The sequence below is a fragment of the Octopus bimaculoides genome, chromosome 2 (assembly GCF_046866305.1).
Source record: "Octopus bimaculoides isolate indiv1 chromosome 2, ASM4686630v1, whole genome shotgun sequence".
Classification (NCBI taxonomy): Eukaryota; Metazoa; Mollusca; class Cephalopoda; order Octopoda; family Octopodidae; genus Octopus; species Octopus bimaculoides.
The window spans coordinates 110,453,477-110,476,437 of record NC_142929.1 but is presented as its reverse complement, the minus strand read 5'-3'; the positions used below and the strand labels follow the sequence as shown (position 1 = coordinate 110,476,437).

The following is a 22,961-nucleotide window of genomic DNA, read 5'->3' as shown; positions in this document are numbered from 1 at the left end:
TATATATATATATATTTATCAGACATTCTGTGATCATAACCTCAATAAAAGCATAACTCATCACACAATAAGTTCCTTCAGCTATCCAATGATAACAGATTTTACATTTTTGAAGAATCATTTTCATAATAGAATTTCAATGTTTGTACTATACTTATTATCTATTTGTGCAAATAATGTATTAAATTTTACTTTAATTGCTTAGACTTGTCACCAAATGTTTCTCAATGTTTATATCTCACAGAAATTGAATACAACTTACCTCACTCACATCAAGATTTTTACCAGGTTCATTGACATAATCCCCATAATATTTTCCATCAATGGAACATTTGTTAAAGGTCATGATGTTCTAATAACAATAGGAAAATATAAGAAAACAATAAAGATCAATGAGGGAAAACTGGATACAGTTTGATAAAAATATGTGCAGTATTTTATTTCATAACTTCTTTACTCAGCTTAGAGATAATTTAAGAATTATTAAAGTTCTTTTACCTTTCTATTAAACATAGTAATGCTCAAATATGTATGTGTGTATGTAAAAGTGATGATGATATATGTCTATGCATAATACTTAACACAGAAATATTTGTAGCTAAAATAAAATGACTTATATGAGACTATATTACAGTAACTACACTAAATAGGTTATTTTTAAATCTTATAAATTCATTATCATTTTATCTTGCCTTTTCCCAATGTTTGACTGGGATTAAAACAGTCTGTAGTGTCACACAGTCATTTTCCCTTGGTTTTTGCAAAAATGAAAACAATTTGAAATTAAATGCTAGCATAATTTACAAGGAACTAAAATTTAGTAGACACATCCGATCTACATAAAATGGAAACTAATTCTTAATATTTGACTATAAAAGGCGGCAAGTTAGCAGAAACGTTAGTACACTGGGCGAAATGTTTAGTGGTATTTCGTCTGTCTTTATGTTCTGAGTTCAAATTCTGCCAAGGTCAACTTTGCCTTTCATCCTTTCAGGGTCAAATAAACTAAGTACCAGTTGCATACTGGAATCGATCTAATCGATTGGCCCCCACCTCTCCAAAAATTTCAAGCCTCGTGCCTAGAGTAGAAAAGAATATTTGACTATAAAAGAGTGACTGTTGTTTCTTACCTACAATGAAAAATAGATAACATGAGGTTTCAAAAATTCACTGTATGATCTGAATCCTTGTATTTTTGTTCTATTAAAGTATGACCAGCCTGCACAAACATTGCATTTGAAAAAAAGAAATCAACAATATTCCTTCTATTTTGTTACTCACCTGGGTTAGTGTACCTGTTTTGTCAGAAAAGATATACTCAATCTGACCAAGTTCTTCATTCAGTGTTGTTGTACGACATTTGGCTGGTGTGTCAGCTTTCTCATAATACATCTTTACATCCCAATTGATCATTAAACTGTGAGCAAATCGGATCATCTCCACACTGAATTAAAAAAAAAAAAAAAGGAAATTAGAACATAATAAAGAATACACAGACTACACAATTTTTGCATATCTCATCGGGAAATTGACAAAAAAGATTGACAAGTAAAATGAACAATTCTACTTGTCAATATACAGACTTGTGTAATTGCTACGATTGTAATACACAAGCTTTAAAAACACTCACAATGATGACAATGATCATTTCTGGTGAATGTAAAATTTCAAAGCTGCAGAGAATAGTTACTTTCCCTGACATAGGAGCAACTGTCATGGAATTTATTTTTCTGACACTATCAATAATTGTTTCAAATTTTGGCACAAAGCCAGCAATTTAAGGGTAGGTGTTAAGTTGATTACATTGACCCCAGTGTTCAACTGGTACTTATTTTATCGATCCCAAAAGTATGAAAGGAAAAGTCGACCCCAGCAGAATTTGAACTCAAAACATAAAGACGAATGAAATGCCACTAAGCATTTTGCCTAGCATGCCAACAATTCTGCCAGTTTGCTGCCTTAGACATCATTATAAATGACCTCAGAGACGTTATTATCAATAATGATCTCACTTATACTTCAAATCATCTAAACAGTCAAAACATGTCAAATAAATTAAAAGTTACCAGATCATTTCACAAGTAGCACAAAATGTTCAGAAAGTAACAATGTTCAGAAAGTAACAATGTTCAGAAAGTAACAATGTTCAGAAAGGAGTGCAAAATGAACACACACACACACGCACACAAACACACACACCTACAGACATAGCTATGTAGGTTAAGAAGCTCATTTCCCAATGACATGGTTCTAGATTCAGCCCACTGCAAGGAACTTCGAACACGTACCTTCTACCATAGCCTCAGGTTGACCAAAGCCTTAAAAGTGGATTTAGCAGATAGAAACCAAAGAAGTTAATCGTGCATGCGCGTGGATGGGGGGGGGGGGTCCTTCTCTTGACATTGCATGATAGTTGTAAATGTGTGTTACTATCATACAAGCAGTGTAACTTGGTCTCAATCTTCCATGAAACATGATCGACCATGGGGAAATATTACCTTACTTAGAAACAAGTGTGAGTGGGTAACAAGAAGACTATCCAGCCATAGAAAATCTGCTTCAATGCAAGGGAAAGTGGATGTTATAATGATGATGATAGTGTACATAGGCTGCTGGTAAGTCAGTTCTAGTTTACTTAAGAATTGTATTGAATATCATACGAAATTACTAACTTTCAATAATAGCATGAAATCCTGAAAAGTAACAATCTGCAACTTGTAGCCCAGTTTGGCAATCCTTACTAAAAGTAGCATTAAATTACCTCACTACAGACTCACCTGAGATAGCTAAGCAGATAGCTTAAGCCATTCCCTTGGGCAAAGTTCTTTGTTTAATAAAACCCCACAAACTCAATCATCCAAGTAGTTAACTTGTAGTAGTACAAGTAAAGAATACTGCCAACAACCCCCAGTCATAGTGCAGTGAAGATCTCCATATTTTCTGTTCATTTTTACTCCTTACTCTACACTATATGCATACAATAAAACTCATTCCAAACTCTCCTCCCCGTAATAAATGTTAGACTATTATGTACATATTGTTGCCATGGATGTGAAATTCTCTGATCACTCCCTCAAAAACAGAAAATAGTATCCAATATTTAAGTAGCTGCACTTTAAAAATCTATGAATGTTTTCTTAGTTCACAGTATGTAATTCAATTCTACAGAACATAATTTGATGATTCAAAGAAAATGAAAAGCAGTTGCTTTGACTATCTGACAATAAATGAGTTGTCTAAAGAAGGGAACATCTTATACATACAGAGAAATGCAAAAGAAACATATGGCACCTACCTGACATAAAGTGATATTGGTACCACAGTGTTTAAAATAATGATATAGGAGAGAAATACTAAAACAGCAATTATCGTTGCTCCTCTTGTCTTTGAATCTTGTTTGTCCCCAATTGTAGATCCTGGAACAAATCTTTCCCATGGCAGATAAGTTTGAAATCGGTACCCAGTAACAGTTTCCCATACACCACATGCAACTGTACATATGAGACACATGGACAAAAGGAAGCCAAAGATCTATAAAGAAAACATTTAATATATTTTAGATAACATAATGATATAACAAAAAAAAATAGTAATTGTACATCTTCTAAGTAAGTCAATGATATTCCAAGATAGTCAAAGAATATGTCTAGTTTAGAATAAAATATTTTTTTTAAATATTGCTAAGTGAAAGCTTGTTAGTATATTATTATCTCATCAGCAACCAAGATTACAATCTGAAGTATCACAATTTAAGAAATCGATAATCTTTGCTTAATCCAAAGTTTATAGAGTGTACTCCCTCACTTCTCCCTTATAAATTTTACACTGGTAATAACATAGTACTATAGCTATTCTTCCAAAATTTATTCTCATCACCCCTTTTAATTATTTCACATTGCAGGCATCACCAATTTAGCTATGAACTGTTTACAATAAAAAGTATTGACATGAATACTGGAGCAAAAGAAATAGCAAACTTTGTTCAGTAGAGTTAAGGGAATTCAGTCCAAATGGGGATTCATGAGAAAAAAAGGGTTGTCAGGTTCAATAAGTATAATTCTAGAAGATTGAATAATCAAATTAAGCAGAAGTAATTGATAACTATAATTTAAATTTGTGGTGTTGACTGGTTGGGAAACTGATAGCTTAGCAAAATTTCTGGCTAATTGGAACTTGTCTGCTGGGTCACTTGAATACTGTCAAAGTAGACCTGTATTGAGTAATGAAACATTGACTTTGCTTTACATAATATGTGAAAACAAAACTTCATTTTTCACTCTATGATATTTAACTGCAATAAAAAAAAAACTAGATATTGCAAAGAATGCAGTATAACTGAATCAAAATATTAAAAAAAGTGTCAGCAGCATGATAGGAGTGGAAAATAATTATAATCAATCTTCATTAAAAGAATTAAAAATAATGACAATGTTTGACATAAAATACACACTTACCCCTACAATGAGAACATTCATGAGACGATCAATGTGTGTGCGTTTAAAGACAGATTTACCACTGTTCATCATGAGCTTGGTATCACAGCCAGCAAAAACAACCACGCCATAACACCATCTTGTATTACGTAGCACACATCCCCTCAAAAGAATGTGGTTGTTGTCTAAAGCAAAATTCTGGTCTTTCCACTTCATGGTTCCTTGAAACTTATTCAAACGATTATTTGGAGCTTCACAAACAAGCTCAACTGGAAAACAGATGTAAAAAAAGAAGAAAAAAAATTAATATAATAAAGCAGAAATGTTTTTAACTTTAGGTGTTGGGCTACCAACAAACTAGCTAAAGTTTCTGACCATATCATAGCTTTGTTTTGTTACTCTTAGTTAAAGTACATTACTCTATGTGGCTAATTCTGAAAAGGTAGCAAATTACTAAAATCTAATTCAGAGAAACAGCATTGTTGTGTGGTAAGCTTGCTTCCCAACCACATGGTCCCAGGTTCAGTCCCACTGCGTGGCACCTTGGGCAAGTGTCTTCTACTATATCCTCAGGCCAACCAAAGCCTTGTAAGGGGATTTGGTAGACGTAAACTGAAAGAAGCCTGTCGTGTGTGTATATATATATATATATATATATATTTGTATGTCTGTGTTTGTCCCCCACCATCACTTGATAACAATGTTGATGTGTTTACGTCCCTGTAACTTAGTAGTTTGGCAAAAGTAACCGATAGAGTAAGTACAAGTGATCAATAAAATAAGTCCTGGGGTCGATTTGTTCAACTAAAGGTGGTGTTCCAGCATGGCCAGAATTAAATGACTAAAAGAATAAAAGAATACATACATTCAAATTTTTAAAGACCATACTATTCAGGCAAATACAAAAAATGAAATATAAAAAATAACACTTTCAAAACAAGAGAAGAAATCTTTCAAATGTGTAACATAAACCCAACAGCCTATAGCAAAAGATGCTGAATGTCTTTGCTTTCACATATTCTGTAGCTCCCTCTTTTATTTCAACTTGGGAAATAAAATTACAACAAAATCTATGAAATACAGTCCAAATTTTACCCTTTACACCATATTTGACAAGCATAGCATACAAGGAGTCAGTACAGGAGTCTATACATAATTACTCTAAATGCTAGAAATGGAAATCCCATACAGTTCTCTTCAAAAAAGTTTAAGACCTATTAGATGACGTAGTCCCAGATGCTCTTCCCTACTTCACCCCACATATACACAAAAAAAAAGGACAGAATGGTCATGATTAAAATGTCTTTGATTATAGGCCTGCATAATCAGGACTGATTTGGAGCTAAGCAACAAAGTATCTCTTCCCCATTCCACTAGATTCATCTGTCTTTACTGTTCTTTAAATATCTCTTAACCATGAACAAAGGTTCAGTAACTTCATATCCTACCCTAAGGATCTTTATTTGAACCTACATCTCCATGAAGTCATTATCCTCAGTGCCTTCAATGCACACTTCTCTTGGCACTCAGACTTTTCTCATATTACACCACTGGCACAGAAGCTATGTTATTTGCCAACTTGAGTTGTCTGATAGTCTCTTCCTCTACATCTACCACAGACCAACAAACTATCCTATTAAACACTCTTCTTAATATGAACAAACACAAATAAAGCTTTTAGTCAACAACAACTAGATTTCACCACTGATGATCTCTCATGATGATCTCGAATGTAAAATACTGTGAAAAATATCCCAAAGAGTGATCCTTTTATAATTCCACCCCAGGACTACAAGCCTCTGGAGATCTCTCCTGGACTACATTTTCCCTAGGTAAAACCCTACAGAAGCTTAACCCTTTAGCATTCAAACAGGCCATGTCCGGCCCAAGTATTTGATCTGTTTTATGTTCAAACTGGCTAGACCTGGCCTCTCACACATACCCTACAATGTCATTCTAAACATAAACAATCACATCATCAAAATCACAGAGCTATGAGATAATGCATGATTAATATGAAACAATGTGGATAAATAAGCATTACAGTTGATGGATTAATTTGAATGCTAAAGGGTTGATCTAATATCCAATATTTATAACATCGACAAATGTTGAGCTAAAAGAAGTACCAATAGAGAAGTTTCTACATAGAATCCTGACCTGCCAGAAATAGCAACCAAATCTCCTTTACTATCTTAGAAAAGGAAAGACATTTTGGCTAATGTTGTTTGGGGTACATTATATTCCATCCAAAAATGGTTGGATGGTCACAGCTGGAAAACCTTTGATCAATCAATTTAGTGCTAAACAAAAAAAAAAATGAGGTTGCCATATTATTCAAGAATGAATAATAATTGAACAGTTGTTGTGTTAATTGGTTGTCACATGTCAACATATGCTGACAGTATCAACAGATGACTGATAAGGGGAGCATTGACACCTGGCTACACTTATAAACATTCAGCCATGTAATAAATATAATCAAAGAACAATGAACATTAACACATTACTCAAATAGTCAACAAGGGAGTCTCTATATAGTCATTTAATCTGTTAGAAATAACAGCCAAATCTCACTCAAATCGCTCCCTAATGTCTTAAATAAGGAAAGGGTACATTGAATAATATAGTCCTGTATACCCACTAAAATTTGTTGTGGTCACAATTAGAGTGTTTTCGGTCATAGTTCAGCTTTATCACGATGAAACTGAAATTTCATATGTATTTATAGGCATAGGTGCAAAATGTTTGCTTCCCAACCACAAGGTTTCAGGTTCGGTGCCACTGTGAGACCCCCTTGGACAAGTGTCTTCTACTATAGCACTAGGCTAACCAAAGTCTTGTGAGTGGATTTGGTAGAAACTGAAAGTCGTGTGGGTGTGGGTGTGAGAGAGGGGGGGGAGAAAGAGAGAGATTATATGTAGCATGGTAATTTCAAGTGAATTTTATTGTTATGCAAGCAGTATCCTTCATTTCTAATCTTCTCTAAAAACATATGTGGCCATGGGGAAACAAACAAGGGTTGACAACAGGAAGGGCATCCATAGAAAATCTGCCTTAACAAATTCTGTCTGACCCATGCAAGCATGGAAAAGGGGAACGTTAAAACAATGATGATGATTTGTATTACACTCATAAAAGTATACACTTAGCCCTGCTCTTTCTTACCAAACAAGGTAAACAGAACATATACATATAGATTGTACACTCATAATAACTGATTGGCTACATCAACATTGTCACTTAAATTAGTTTCAGTTCTCTGTAAGTTATTGTTTTTAATACATTCTTCTTGCTTTTGAAAGAGTTGACAAAGGTTCTGTTGTGTCAGTTACAGACAATAACATGTATCTGCAGACAAACAAGTGTTTATGTAGTCACTCTACCAGCTAGAAAAAATAGCCAAATCTCCCTCAATTCACATTCTACTGTCCAATGACAGGACACATTAAATAGTATAGTCCTACATACTCTTCATACCCCTAAATAGATGGGATGATCATGCTAGGAAAGCCTTTGGACATTGTTCTGCTCGATCAAAGTTGCCATAGGATTAACAACTAATCATAATGTATGAATATTTAAAAGCTGCGGGATCATTGCCAGTGCCCCTGGACTGGCTCATGTGCAGGCGACACATGAAATCTTCCGAGCGGGATCGTTGCCAGTGCCCCTGGACTGGCTCATGTGCGGGCGACACATGAAATCTTCCGAGCGGGATCGTTGCCAGTGCCCCTGGACTGGCTCATGTGCGGGCGACACATGATATCTTTCGAGCGAGATCGTTGCCAGTGCCCCTGGACTGGCTCATGTGCGGGCGACACGTGATATCTTTCGAGTGGGATCGTTGCCAGTGCCCCTGGACTGGCTCATGTGCGGGCGACACATGAAATCTTCCGAGCAGGATCGTTGCCAGTGCCCCTAGACTGGCTCATGTGCGGGCGACACATGATATCTTTCGAGCGAGATCGTTGCCGGTGCCCCTGGACTGGCTCTTGTGCGGGTGACACATGAAATGTTTCGAGCGGGATCATTGCCAGTGCCCCTGGACTGGCTCATGTGCGGGCGACACATGAAATCTTTCGAGCGAGATCGTTGCCGGTGCCTCTGGGCTGGCTCTTGTGTGGGGGACACATGAGGTTTTTCAAGTGAGATCGTTGCCGGTGCCCCTGGACTGGCTCATGTGTGGGCGACACATGAAATCTTCCGAGCGGGATCGTTGCCAGTGCCCCTGGACTGGCTCATGTGTGGGCGACACATGAAATCTTCCGAGCGGGATCGTTGCCAGTGCCCCTGGACTGGCTCATGTGCAGGCGACACATAAATTCTTTTGAGCGAGATCGTTGCCGGTGCCCCTGGGCTGGCTCTTGTGCGGGTGACACATGAAATGTTTCAAGCGGGATCATTGCCAGTGCCCCTGGACTGGCTCATGTGCGGGCGACACATGAAATCTTTTGAGCGGGATCGTTGCCAGTGCCCCTGGACTGGATCATGTGCGGGCGACACATGAAATCTTTCGAGCGAGATCGTTGCCGGTGCCTCTGGGCTGGCTCTTGTGCAGGGGACACATGAGGTTTTTCGAGCAAGATCGTTGCCGGTGCCCCTGGACTGGCTCATGTGCGGGCGACACATGAAATCTTTCGAGCGGGATCGTTGCCAGTGCCCCTGGACTGGCTCATGTGCGGGCGACACATGAAATCTTTCGAGCGGGATCGTTGCCAGTGCCCCTGGACTGGCTCTTGTGTGGGACTGTCGTAGGATTTTCGAGCGAGATCATTGCCAGTGCCCCTGGACTGGCTCGTGTGCGGGCGACACATGAAATCTTTCGAGCGGGATCATTGCCGGTGCCCCTGGACTGGCTCATGTGCGGGCGACACATGAAATCTTTTGAGTGGGATCGTTGCCGGTGCCCCTGGATTGGCTCATGTGCGGGCGACACATGAAATCTTCCGAGTGGGATCGTTGCCGGTGCCCCTGGGCTGGCTCATGAGGTTTTTCGAGCGAGATCGTTGCCAGTGCCCCTGGACTGGCTCTTGTGTGGGTGACACATGAAATTTCTTCGAGCGAGATCGTTGCCGGTGCCCCTGAACTGTCTCTTGTGTGGGGTTGTCGTAGGATTTTCAAGCGAGATCGTTGCCGGTGCCCCTGGACTGGCTCTTGTGTGGGTGACACATGAGGTTTTTCGAGCGAGATGAGCGTGGCCGTTGCCAGTACCGCCTGACTGGCCTTCGTGCGGGTGACACGTAAAAGCACCCACTACACTCTCTGAGTGGTTGGCGTTAGGAAGGGCATCCAGCTGTAGAAACTCTGCCAAATCATATTGGAGCCTGGTGCAGTCTTCTGGTTTCACCAGTCCTCAGTCAAATCTTCCAACCCATGCTAGCATGGAAAGCGGACGTTAAACGACGACGACGAAGTCAAATAACTTATAACAGAGCCAGGAAGACATGGGGCAAAGAAATGGAGATTGATCATACAATACATTATAACAGTAACAGTAGGAAAAAAAGAGAGGACCCTGGTACCTTTGGGGAAATGGCCTTGTTCCATGTGCAGAAAAGGATATGCTGTACTCAATGTAAGCTATGGACACACGAGAAATTAGTGGAATCACAAGCAGACTAGTATGATAGATGCATTGGAGGAGTACAAATTATAAGCACACTGGGAACAGACTCTCTTGAAAGCTTGCATGGCTCACTAGAAGCTATCATTTCAATTTTCTTTCAGTCCAGTATCTTGAGATATAAGGCAGAGCAGATCTAAAACTGTTGTAATATAATTTGTTACATACAATAAATAAGTTAACCAGACAATAGTAAAATCCATGTAACAAACTAACAAATCTCTTTACAAACGAACAATCAATATTCCTTGTGAACTAACCAACCGACACCTTCCAACTTCACTGCAAACTAACACGAACTTCACTTGACTCCAAACTCTGAACCTTGAACTCACTCAGATTGTTCCTATTTATACTTTATTTGGACCAGTCTATCTCTCACAAGGGAGCATTGCAACTCGCATCACAATATCTCCCCTTCTGAGATTTCGACTACTATGCGAATATGGAATTTCTTTTATCATTTCTTTTTCTATCCAGCACCCCTCCATCTTTTTTTTTTAGCTGCTGTATCTTAATTGTTGCTTGACTTTTAAGGTTGTATTGTTTATTGCACACAGCACTTTTTCTTTTTGTTGTACTAAGCACTCTTGTTTTTTTTTGGGGGGGGGGGGGGGGGGGGGGGGAAATTTAATAATTTTTTCGTTTAGGTATTACTTCCAGATATTCAGTGTTTTCCTTTTTCTGAAGCTAGTTCTACAGGGTTCAATACCTCTCGATGCTGGCACTTCAAACATATCATAAAAGACTTCCATTGGTATTACCCTTCATACTTTTGTATGTCTCATCTTTAACTGGTTAAGATGTCTCTTATGTTCCGAATGTTGTCCTTTAATTAAATGCATCATATTCCCTAATCTTTTGATTACATAGCCATCCTCCCAACCTTCTTTACCATTTTTGTAATTTTTAAAATGAACTTTATCTCCTACTTCGAAATGTTTTGTAATATTTCTTATATTTCCTTCAAATGTATTTTTTGTCTTCATTATATGTATTTTTTCCCGGCAATAATTTATCGAAGATTGATTTTATTTTACGCGCAAACATTAACTCTGCTGGTGACTTGCCTGAATTAGTATTTGGATTTGGTATTATTCTATATACTCTCAAAAATTTCATAAGTGCCTAGTTTTAGAGCTCTTTTGAACATGTCGACAAATCTTTCCGCTTGCCCATTTGACCTCAGGTGGTAGGGCAGGGTAAAGATGTGCTTTATAGCATGTATTTTGTAGAAATTTCTTAATTCATATCCCACGAAATGTGTTCCATTATCTGAAACTTACGTGTCCAGTACACTGTATCAAGCAAATAACTTGAGTAAGAGTGGGTTTATTACATCTGCATACCTTTGACCACTTTCTATAGCTATCCACAATTAGATAGTAGGCACCATTCACTGGTCCAGCGTAGTCCATATGTATCCTGGACCATGGGCTCTCAATCTCCGGCCACAATTGGCATTTTACTGGTGGTGCTTTGGTTGCCAACACACAACCTCTACATGCTTTCACCAATTTCTCAATGTCCCTGTCCATAGTCGGCCAATATACAAAGTTCCTCATTAAAGCTTTCATTCTAGACATTCCTGGATGCCCACAGTGGAATTGTTGCAATACTCATTTCTGTAGTGCACTTGGTACTACTCTCTGCGTGAACATTAAGACATCGTTGCATAGTGAGAAATTATTTGAATTTGTATTTTTATTATGCTTATTTTTCAATGTTTCTTTCATTCTTATACTGTAACTATTCTCTACGGATTTCACTTTTTATATCAGGCACTGTCACCGGCGGTTCCTGAATTATATTACACACAATACTTCTTATTTCACTTTCTGACTGCAATGATGCTATCATGGTCTATTCTAGTGGTTCCACACTCTTGGGAATTAGCCTCAATAAGCAGTCTGCATGACCAATTTTCTTCGACAGAATACACTGTATTTTAAAATTGTAGTTCAGCAATATTGTACCCCAACATTGTAGTTGGTTCACTGTATTGGTAGGCAATCCCTTCTTTGATCCAAAAATTGATAGTAATGGTCGATGGTCAGTTGGGAAGCAAACTTTTTTACTACCCAGCCATGCTTTTGCCAATACTAACTTATTCACATTTTTTGACAATTCAACCTGGTTATGAAGGAACTGAAGGAGGAATATTTGGCAGTTCAAAAACACCTAAATATTGATCCCAGATCACTGTATCTGAACAAAAACAACTAAAGAACATGAAAGCAATTTGCCCAATTATTACTGACATCACTAAAAAGAAAACTGACCACTCTGGTACATCTGGAAAACAGGATCTTATCAGTAAGTTGCTTTTTCATACCTATTTTTCTTGAACAATCCACAATATAAATAGAATTTTTTCCTGCCACTAACCAGCAGAGTAGAGTCCAAAAGCAGTAGTGACAGATGCTTGGTCATAGCATCAAATTCACTAGAAAACAATGATAATGGTGGTGATGACACAGCAACACCACACATACAATATTTGTGATCTGAAGAAAGTAGCTCTGTAACCCCAACTTTCAACAACACAGCTATTGTCAATCTCAACCACAACAGCATCTCATGCAAACTTTAAACTGACTTGGTGTAAATACCTTTCCTGTCATCTGAAGTAATGATAATATATAGTTGCTAATGATATGAACATTTTTTTATTTAAAATCTCAATGCAATTTGTGTTCTTCAACTCAACCAAATCATCACACTGATGACAAACACAGAAATATTTTATCATTACAGAACCTAGCAAAGGAAGAGGGAAGCCAGAAGTTTTCTGTGAGACCGAGTTATTAAAAAAAAAAAGCTGATGAATGTTCACATTAGATAACAATTAAAAAATTTACCATTCAATTTGGACAACTGCTCTAGATCATCACCCATTTCAGCAGTCTCAATAAGAGCTTGCCGCACTTTCAAATTTGTTTCCCTGAATATAAAAATAAATAAATAAATAAAAGATTGCCAAAAATAAAGTAGTAAATGAAGTACATTATTAAACTATTACCTAAGTGTAAGTGCATTAGTCATAAAACGGCGTTGTTAGTATAGAGCTAGAATAAAAATAGCAGTATTTATGTAATGTAGTAAAACTATACACAATATAATAATGATTCCATGACTACAGTCAATAGTTAGCATATCAATATCATGCGCAATGAATACTAAATCCTAATGTATCCTATAGACTGTATTTAACAAGTACTAATGTGTCAGCTCAAGTTTCTGTATATTTTTTTCTTTTAAGTGGTCCTTCATCTAAATATAAAGAACATTCAGTTTGGACAATTGTTCTGTATCATACCCAGCAGTCTCAATTACAGCTTGACTTATAGGAAAGAGGAGAGCATCCTAACTAATGAAGGATATAATGGTGTGTACTCCATTTTTGGTGTTGTGCTATGTTAGTGGAAAATACATTTTTTCTTTGATGGGCCAATCTTTAGGCTATAGTTAGGCATTATGTAGAAGTACATACAGCTCAATCACAAGCCAATAGAAGAGGCTATATATTGGTGACTCCACCAGTAAGAAACAGAGCCTAAATCTCTCCCGTTGTTTTAACATTGGGTAACATAGCCTTAGTTATGTACAAAGATGGGTAAAACTACTGCTGGGAAATCTTTCATCACAGGCTAGCTCAATCAATGTCAACCTTGGTCTAAACAAGAATGACTGTAAAACAGAAAAATGTATATAATATTATTGGAAAGAGAATTCCGTAAACAAAAACCACTTATAGATATATACATCAATATTGGACTACTATGTTTAATAAACCAACCACTTATAGATACATGCAACAATAGTGAAATACTAAGCTTAAAAGTTAAATTTTGCAATGTTTGCTTCACTCAGATGACTGAACATTTGCGACTGTGCACACATGAGATGAATGGTTAACAACAGAAAGAAACTGAGTATCCAGCCATAAAACACTTATGACAAAAACTATGTAGTTATGTCTTTAATAAGACAATAAAAAGCTTCCAGTAACAGAGGAAATGTAACAAAACTTTTACTGTTTTATGGCTGCAGAAAAAGTATTTAGGCATTTAATGTAAGCTGATTTATACTGAGTCCTTCTAGCATATTCAGATTGGTTTTTCAGATTTAATTGTTCTCTCAATAACCTCATTTGCTTAATAATCTTAGTTATTTTGTTGTCCAAGTACCAGTTCAACTCTAATCCAGCAGACATATGTTCAAAGGCATTTTAGCCATGACCATTCCATCTTTTTCACCCAGAAGATGTGTGTGTGTTTGTGTGTGTGTGTGTGCGCGCGCGTGTGTAATACACACATGTACTTGAAACAGCATTAAATTAAATTAATGATGAGTATTATATTTATATACAAATGTAGAACCATCATTAGCTATGATACTCAGTCTCAGGGAAACTTCTTAAAGAGACTTGTGTTTTAAAGTACACAGGGTTGTCTCAGAATGTTATCATCAGATTATTAGACAAGGTATTTCAACCTCAACTGATCCCCTCAATGGTAAACACTTTCAAACATTCTGACCTAAGCTGAATTCCAATATAGAGTATTAGCAAACAAGACATTCACTGATGTGTGCAAAAGCTGGCCAGGCTAAAATGAAATCAATATAGGGACTTGAAAGTTGCATTGAGAAGTTTATCTGAGACAAAATATCACAGCTAGTGCCATTCCATGTTTCTATCACCGTTGTTTTAAATTCCTCCTGTGGCTGGATGCCCTTCCTGTTACCAGCTCTCACCTATTTCCAAGTATGGTAATATTTCCACAGAGCCAAATATATTTTTGCAGAATATTAGAAATTAATAACACTGCTTGTATGACAGACACTCATATACAACTACCAGTTAATGTCAAGACAAGGCGATACAAACATACATATGTACACTAACATGCACACACGCACAAGATGGGCTTCTTTCAGTTTCCATCTACCAAATCCATTCACAAGGTTATCGTAGAAGACACTTGTTTAACATGCCATGCAGTAGGAATGAACCTAAATCCATATAGTTAGGAAGTAAACTTAACCACACAGCCACACTTGCACCCATATGTGTCTGTTTATGCATTATAAATGTTATACACAGAGCTATTTTTATTATTTTAATCTAATGCTGTTTCAAGTGTGTTTATTGATTTAATTTTAGCCTGGCCAGCTTTCACACAAATCACTGAATGGTTCGTTTATTTCTATATTTGAATGAACATTTTTTTTTACTTAACTCAGAACATCTGGGGGATCTTTTGTTAATGAGGAGGACCAGGTCAAGTCAAAACACTATCTGACAATGTGCCAATGACAGTCTAAGCAAGCCCTGCGTATTTAAGTATACAAGTCTCTTTGAGAAGTTTTTTTCATATGTGTATAATGATGTTATACACATAATTATGTTATACACATCATTATTTTATATATAAATGCATATCTACATAACTTTCTAATGTGTCCATTCTGTACAAGGTATTAGTGAGAGGAAGGAGATTTGGCTGTTGTTTCTAGTAGATCAAGTGGCTACACAGAGACATGCTCATTAACTAGTAATTCTAATTATTATGTATGTTATGTAAGACAATGTAATGCTTCATGAATTTATTGCAACACTTGAATAAGTTTACAGTCAATGACTTCCCAGTGACAAACAACGGAGCACAATGATTTTTACCCATCATTATTTTCTAGACAGGAGTTAAATCTTGTTCTTTTGTATGCTCATGTGCTGAATAAAGTTGGAAGGTGGATTAGCAGATTTAGTAGACAGACAAAATGCTATTTTTAAATCTCACAACAAGAGATATTCAGCAACAGTACTTTGGAGTAAAGATTTTTGCCAACTATATATTTTGAATGGGAATTTGGCAGTGCCACCTCTAGCCAAACAATTATTCTGTGCTGATGAAGGGAAATAACCTGGAAATCACAATACATAGATATTGTTTTGAGCTGAGTTGGGGTGCTAGATTCTCTTGTTCAAAAATATAAGGACACAGATCGTGTCGTATAGCCAGCTGGAGAAGATGTCTCTTGGGACTAAATTACAACAATATTCGTGCTAAACCAGGACTGTCATGTTATGTTGGCAAAAATCTTTACTCCAAAGTACTGTTGCTGAATATCTCTCGTTGTGAGATTTAAAAACAGTAATTTTCTAATCTATAGATCAGTGACTAGTTGTCACTTTGAAAACTATATATTTCGAATGGGAATTTAGCAGTGCTTCCTATAGCCAAACAAATTTTTTGTTTTTTGGGGAGCTCTGGCTGAATTTTTGGTGCGAGGCCACCATTGTTGGGTGGTGGTGAATAACTGAGAAAAATGATAAGTTATGCAGAAGCGACTGGAGATCAAGTTCCCCTACTTCCACGTGTGCTGAAACAGGAGATGTTACAGTGGAATGGAGAGCTGATAAAGAAATATAGTAGTATGGTAGAGAAGGAAGGGTCAAATATAAAAATGACCCTGCAAGAGGAGGGCAAAGTGAAAATGGAAAAGAAGACGGTCATATTCGGAACATTTTTTGAATAAAAATAGAAGAACTGAACACACACTGCAGGAAGAAATAGAAGAAATTTTGGAAGAACATATAGGAGACAACATAACATTCTTTACGAGAGGAAAGAGATATGTGTCGACAGTGGAAGAAGAGGCAGAAAAGGCCTCTAACAAACAGGCTGAAACAGGAAGAAAAATGGACTTTGATGCCAAACTGTTTGGACAGAAGAATTGTCAGAATTAGGGTGGGAAGAATCCCACCATCGATAGAACCAGAGTGAATAATAGCAGCGATTTTTTATTCAGAGATGAGGAGAGAAAGCAAAGAGGTGAGGATGGGCATGATAAGCCGAACCCAACAAGTGAAGTGATGGGGCTACAGATTAGAGATAATTTGTGCAGTGAACCCGAAATATTACAATGAAATACCTGAAACTTTAGAGTTACCAAATGAAGAAGAGCTGGAGATAATGTTGGAGGGGAGACTCCCAAAGTGTTACGAATGTGGTGAAAGAGGTCAATTGAGAAAGAAATGACCTAGAGCAGCAGTGGAAAGTGTAGAGAAGAGTATTCAGGAGAATATAATGGTAGAGAGACAGCAGAAACAGATAACAGACCAAGACGGGTATTTTACGGAGGTGAAAGCAAGAAAAAGAGAGAGGAGTAAGTCACCAACGAAAGTGGAATTGAAGAAGTACAAAGCAACAGAAGAGGAAACCCAACCTACGACGAGAAATGGGAAAGATTTACCAGTAGGATCATCAGTAAAGGACTTACAGGTACAGAAACATTCAGACCCACAGACACTCAAACACATAGACATGCAAAAACACAGAAGTATAGACGAATAGAAACAAGATAATTCAGTATTACGGAAACCTAAAGACATAGACACACAGATGAAACACGCAGAATTACAGTCAAACGAGCACACAAACACACAGACATAATCACAGGGAAGCCAAGAATTACAGAAATACAGAGCCAAAAAAAACAGACATGCAAGATACAAACAGAAGCAAGATTTTTAAATGAAGTAGAACACCCTAAAAGTTAAAAGAATTTCAAAATTGAAAGACATTATGAAAGAATGAACCCGCTGAGGCTGGAGGTGGATGTTGAACCTTGCACCTCAGTGGTGAATTATGTGGACGAAAAGGAGAAGATGAAGTGCTGAGTCATGGTTTATTTTAAAGACTGTGAAAGACTGAGAAAAACATTTGGTTAAACTTTTTGGTTTAAAAAAAAGAAAAAGAAAAGTAAATCCAGTAACTATATGAATGAACATTTGTTTAAAAATGTTTCCTTTAAAATTGTAAGGTGAAAACGAAAAGGAAAGTCGCAGTTTTGCCTCAGAACGCGGCTGGAAATTGTTATTTAAAATGTAAAGTTTTAAAGGAAAAAGGAATTCATGGTTTCATCTTGGAGGGGGCGTGAGATATTTGTCTCGTCATTGTAATTTAATTCATTTTACATCCATCCTTTCATGTGTGTTTTGTTCTCGCATGTCTGTGTATGTCCCCTCTATGTTTAGGCCTTGTGCCTGTAATAAAGAATATACCTCTGGCCGAACAATTATTCTGTGCTGATGAAGGGAAATAACCCGGAAATCGCGATACACAGTTATTGGTTAGAGCTGAGTTGGGGTGCTAGATTCTCTTGTTCAAAAATATAAGGACACAGATCATGTCGTATAGCCAGCTGGAGCAACATTCGTGCTAAACCAGGACTGTCATGTTATATTGGCAAAAATCTTTACTCCAGACAAAATGCTTTCACTATGCCTCTTAATGCTCAAAGTTCAATTCCCACTGCAAATAACTTCATCTTTCATGTTTATGAGAGTTCTTTGCTCATGTTCGTCTTTTCTTCAGTTTTGGATTGGCATTTTAATGTCATTTTGTATTATATATGTATCATATACATATGTGCTGTAATTACTAAATTTAAATCTGTGACATTTCTTCACATATATATATTGCCATGCTACACAGCAGTGAAACATGGGCCATGACTGCTGAAGACATGCATAGGCTCGAAAGAAATGAAGCTAGTATGATCCGCTGGATGTGTAATGTCACACACGACAGAGTGTAACTGCCCTGAGAGAAATGTTGGACATAAAAAGCATCAGATGTTGTGTGCAAGAGAGACGACTGCACTGGTATGGTCATGTACTAGGTATGGATGAGGAGAGCTGTGTGAAGAAGTGTCACTCCCTAACAATGGAAGGAACCCATAGAAGAGGGAGACACAGAAAGACATGGGATGAGGTGGTGAAGCATGACCTACGAATGTTGGGCCTCAGAGGCAATGATGAAAGACTGAGACCTCTGGAGATATGCTGTGATTGAGAAGACCAGGCAAGGAAAGTGAGATCACAGCTGTAGCCTACACCAGTGTTGCATAACCAGCCCATTTAAAAAGTACTTTGAATCGTCGGGTGACATTCTGTGCTTGAGGAGACCTATTGAGTCAAGTACATCAAAATCAGATCATATCACAATCAAATGGAAATTGTAGTTGTGGCTGTTACCAGTGCTGATGGCACACAATAAGCACCATTCATGCATGGGTCACTGCCAGAGCTGCCTGACTGGCTCCCTCATGCTGGTGGCACATAAAAAGCACCATCCGAACATGGTCGATGCTGCTCCACCCTGCCCCAACTAGTTCCTGTGCCAGTGGCATGTAAAAAGCACCATCTGAACGTGGCTGATGCCAGTGCCACCTGACTGGCTCCCGTGCCAGTGGCACGTAAAAAGCACCAACTACACTCTTGGAGTGGTTGATGTTAGGAAGGACATCCAGCTGTAGAAACATTGCCAGATCAGATTGGAGCCTGGTGTCGCGCCCTGGCTTGTCAGTCCCCAGTCAAACCGTCCAACCCATGCCAGCATGGAAAACAGACGTTAAACGATGATGATAATGATGATATGTATACATACATATATACATACATATATATATAAATATATATATATATGTATATATATATATATATATATATATATATAATAGAATATAAGTAAAGTATTTTAAATAAATGTAAAATAAACGTTAAAAAAAACTATCAGGCAAATACTAAGACTGATATAATCAATTGCATTCTCTCGAAAAAATTTGTGACCTATTACATATGTTAGAAATCATATAAGATGGATGTTGGGGTTTATATACCATTTGACCTGACATATGCACAGTCACAAATGTTCAGTCAGTTAATTGAGGCAATTGCAGCAATTAAGGACAATGTCAACTACAAAGTTTGGGCCTATGACTTTTAACTGATTAGTATTGTTGCATGTTATTTATGGGTGATTTTTGTTTAGAGAATTCTGTTTTTCAATAATGTTGTATGTCTATACATATATATCTGTACACACACATGTGCACACATACATCACATGGTCATATCAGTGCAGTATTCTCTCTTGCACATTACAAATTTTATACACACACACACACACACACACACACACACACACACACACACACACACACACACAGAAACTCAGAGCAGCCTTGTGGTTTACTGGATTATGTCAAATGATCCAAATCATAACAGCTTAAAAAATAGACAAATCGAGATGATACAGATACATATACATATATATACATACATACATACATACATACATATATATATATATATCATCATCATCATCATCATCATCATCATCATCATCATCATCATCGTTTAACGTCCGCTTTCCATGCTAGCATGGGTTGGACGATTTGACTGAGGACTGGTGAAACCGGATGGCAACACCAGGCTCATGACGACGACGACGATATATATATATATATATATAAAATGGTGTGGCTGTGTGGTAAGAAGTTTGTTTCCCATCCACATGGTTCAAGTTTCAGCCCCACTGCATGATACTTTGAGCAAGTGCCTTCTACTATAGCTTTAGGCCAACCAAAGCCTTGTGAGTGGAAACTGAATGAAGCTTGTGTGTATATATATGTGTGTGCTTGTCTTTGTATCTGTATTTGTCTCCCACCACCACTTGACAACTGGTGTTGATGTGTTTACATCCCTATAACTTATGTGTGTATGTGTTTGCGCGCGTGCACACAAGGGGTTGGATTTTTCTGCATGGAGATATAGATATGCACTTGCAATTTGTGATTTGAGAACTATTCTCTTCCAATCAGAGAAAGATCAGTTTCAATTGAGGTACTTTATACTGAATTTACAGACCAGGGATTTGACAAACATCCATAAAAATATGGCAGTGGTACTGCTCAGGTGAAGTAGAAGGAAACTGATAGGATTGTTCTCAACAAATGAAAATCTTTATTGAAACACATGTTTGTTTAAATTGCCAAAAAGTAAAAAGAAGATTGTTTTGTAAACTATTTCATCACATTCATGCCTCTACTAACTTTGTCTTCAATTAATGCTAGACAAATCAAATACGAAAAATTATACGACATAGAAAAGATGTTATAAGAAAAAGAACAAAAACAGAACCCAATACTCACCCATCAAGCTCAGCAGTTTCAATATAGCATAAACTGTTTGGTTCACTCGTAGACAATAGATAAAGATCAGCCTGTTCAAAGAAATAGTAAAATAACTATTACTCATACCTAGAAACAATCCGTGTCTCATTTTAGTTAATCACTGTGTTAAATATTCAAGAGGAGTATATGTAATATAACTATAAGGATACAAGGCTAATAATAGGTAGTAATTAGCAATATATAAGCTTGTTAAAACAGTAAATAGTTAGAAATATTATTAAAGGGAAATTAGTATTGCTTTTTTGAAATGGATTTTTGGTGTAGTTTTGTAAAAATACAATGGGCTACGTTACAAACTATATAACTATAGCACATTGAAGCACTCACCCATTATTAATCTAGTGCTTTTAAAGTTTGTAAAGCCAAGATGTCCTGGATATTAAAATCTTCATTAACATCAAAAAAAAATAATTCAGTATTCTCAACGTTAGATATTAATAACACTACACTATGTTTTATCTCCTTGTCTTGACGTCACCTGGTAGTTGTAGATGAGTATCTCTGTCATGCATCACCTTAAACACACAAAACCACCCCATTTTTGATAATACATATTTTTAAGACAAGCACTTAGAAGACAAATTACAAGACAAATTACAAGACAAACAACAATTTAACTAAGTTGCTAAGGCATCAGATAGAAGAAATGCTTCACAGTATTTGTCCCAATTCTCTTTGCTCTGAGTTCAAATCACTTCAAGTCCAACTTTGCCTTTCAAGCTTTCAGGCTCAATAAAAAAGAAGGGTAATGGATTGAAGGAATCACTGGAGTATCAGATGGGATACTTTATGGTACATTCCAGTTCCTTATTTTCTCACATCATTGCTTGCAATGGCACTAAACAGCATTGGTCTTGCCTTGACCTTGGACATCATTAAAAGCATAAAAAGAGAGGGCACCGCATACATGTGCAACTGCTAATCTTTCACAAGAAAAATCTTTCACAGGCCAGCTTCTTGGAAAGGAGCATTCCTGGTGCAAAAAATCAGCTATGATTGAAAGGGGCCCTAGAAACCCAGAACATCTTTCACTCAAGTGAAAATGATGCAATAGTAATACAATTTTGTTTGAGAGCATTTTGCTCATTGTCAATTTATTAAAACAATTAACAGATAATTCCACATGCTCTCAATGGAGAACTCACATTAACAATACAATAATGAATGCTATGCTTTACTGATGAGGTCAGAATAAGACCAAAACATATCCAGTGTTGTCCCTTTCACTTGTAGGAAAGAAACTGAAATAATATTAGTTATTGACTAACATTGTTATTCCTCATATATTTAATTCTAGTAGCATATGAATGCATGCAGCATTACAACATCAACACTGACTTATGTATCATCTGACAACAGCTGTGTCCTAGTATCCTTTTAATTTAAGTTTTGTTTTGAAATAAACATTCTACATGACTAGTGAAACACTTTTTCCAGCAGTTTTACTTTTCTGTTTTTTTTTTTTTGATTTTTTTCATTACATCCCAATGCACTTTCATTGTAAAACTGCTAGATACACTTTTTAATGATAATTCATTTAACAACAATAGTACACATTTCATATATAACTTGCACTGCAATGACATAAACTGCCGTCTTTGTACCTCATATGACTCCATAGGTTACCCAAATTTCAAACCCTTCCTTTCATGTGCCCACTCCTTATTGACTTCCCAAGGCACCATCAACTCAATAACCAGACATTTCTTTTTTTTTTATCAGGTCAAATTAAGCCATTAGGTCAAGATATTGTTTTGAAATTACAATATGGCTTAGGAACACAAACACTTCTATCAAATTGATCTTCATGCTCCTGTCATTAGAACCATTCATAAGTTAGGCTATTGGTTTTATTT

At 36.9% G+C, this 22,961-nt stretch overlaps 1 protein-coding gene across 8 annotated transcripts in view; it reads right to left on the bottom strand.

Annotated features, from left to right (window-relative positions):
• Window positions 1–22,961, bottom strand: part of LOC106883769 (phospholipid-transporting ATPase ID) — a 211,530-nt gene that overhangs the window by 21,229 nt on the left and 167,340 nt on the right. For all 8 annotated transcript variants that reach the window (XM_052978602.2, XM_052978605.2, XM_014934890.3 and 5 more), the window contains 6 exons: window positions 21,064–21,134; window positions 12,921–13,003; window positions 4,455–4,702; window positions 3,296–3,531; window positions 1,282–1,444; window positions 263–352 (listed from right to left, as the gene is read on the bottom strand). In XM_052978602.2, coding sequence (XP_052834562.1) covers window positions 263–352; window positions 1,282–1,444; window positions 3,296–3,531; window positions 4,455–4,702; window positions 12,921–13,003; window positions 21,064–21,134 — 891 coding nt within the window. The remainder of the gene's footprint in view (window positions 1–262; window positions 353–1,281; window positions 1,445–3,295; window positions 3,532–4,454; window positions 4,703–12,920; window positions 13,004–21,063; window positions 21,135–22,961) is intronic.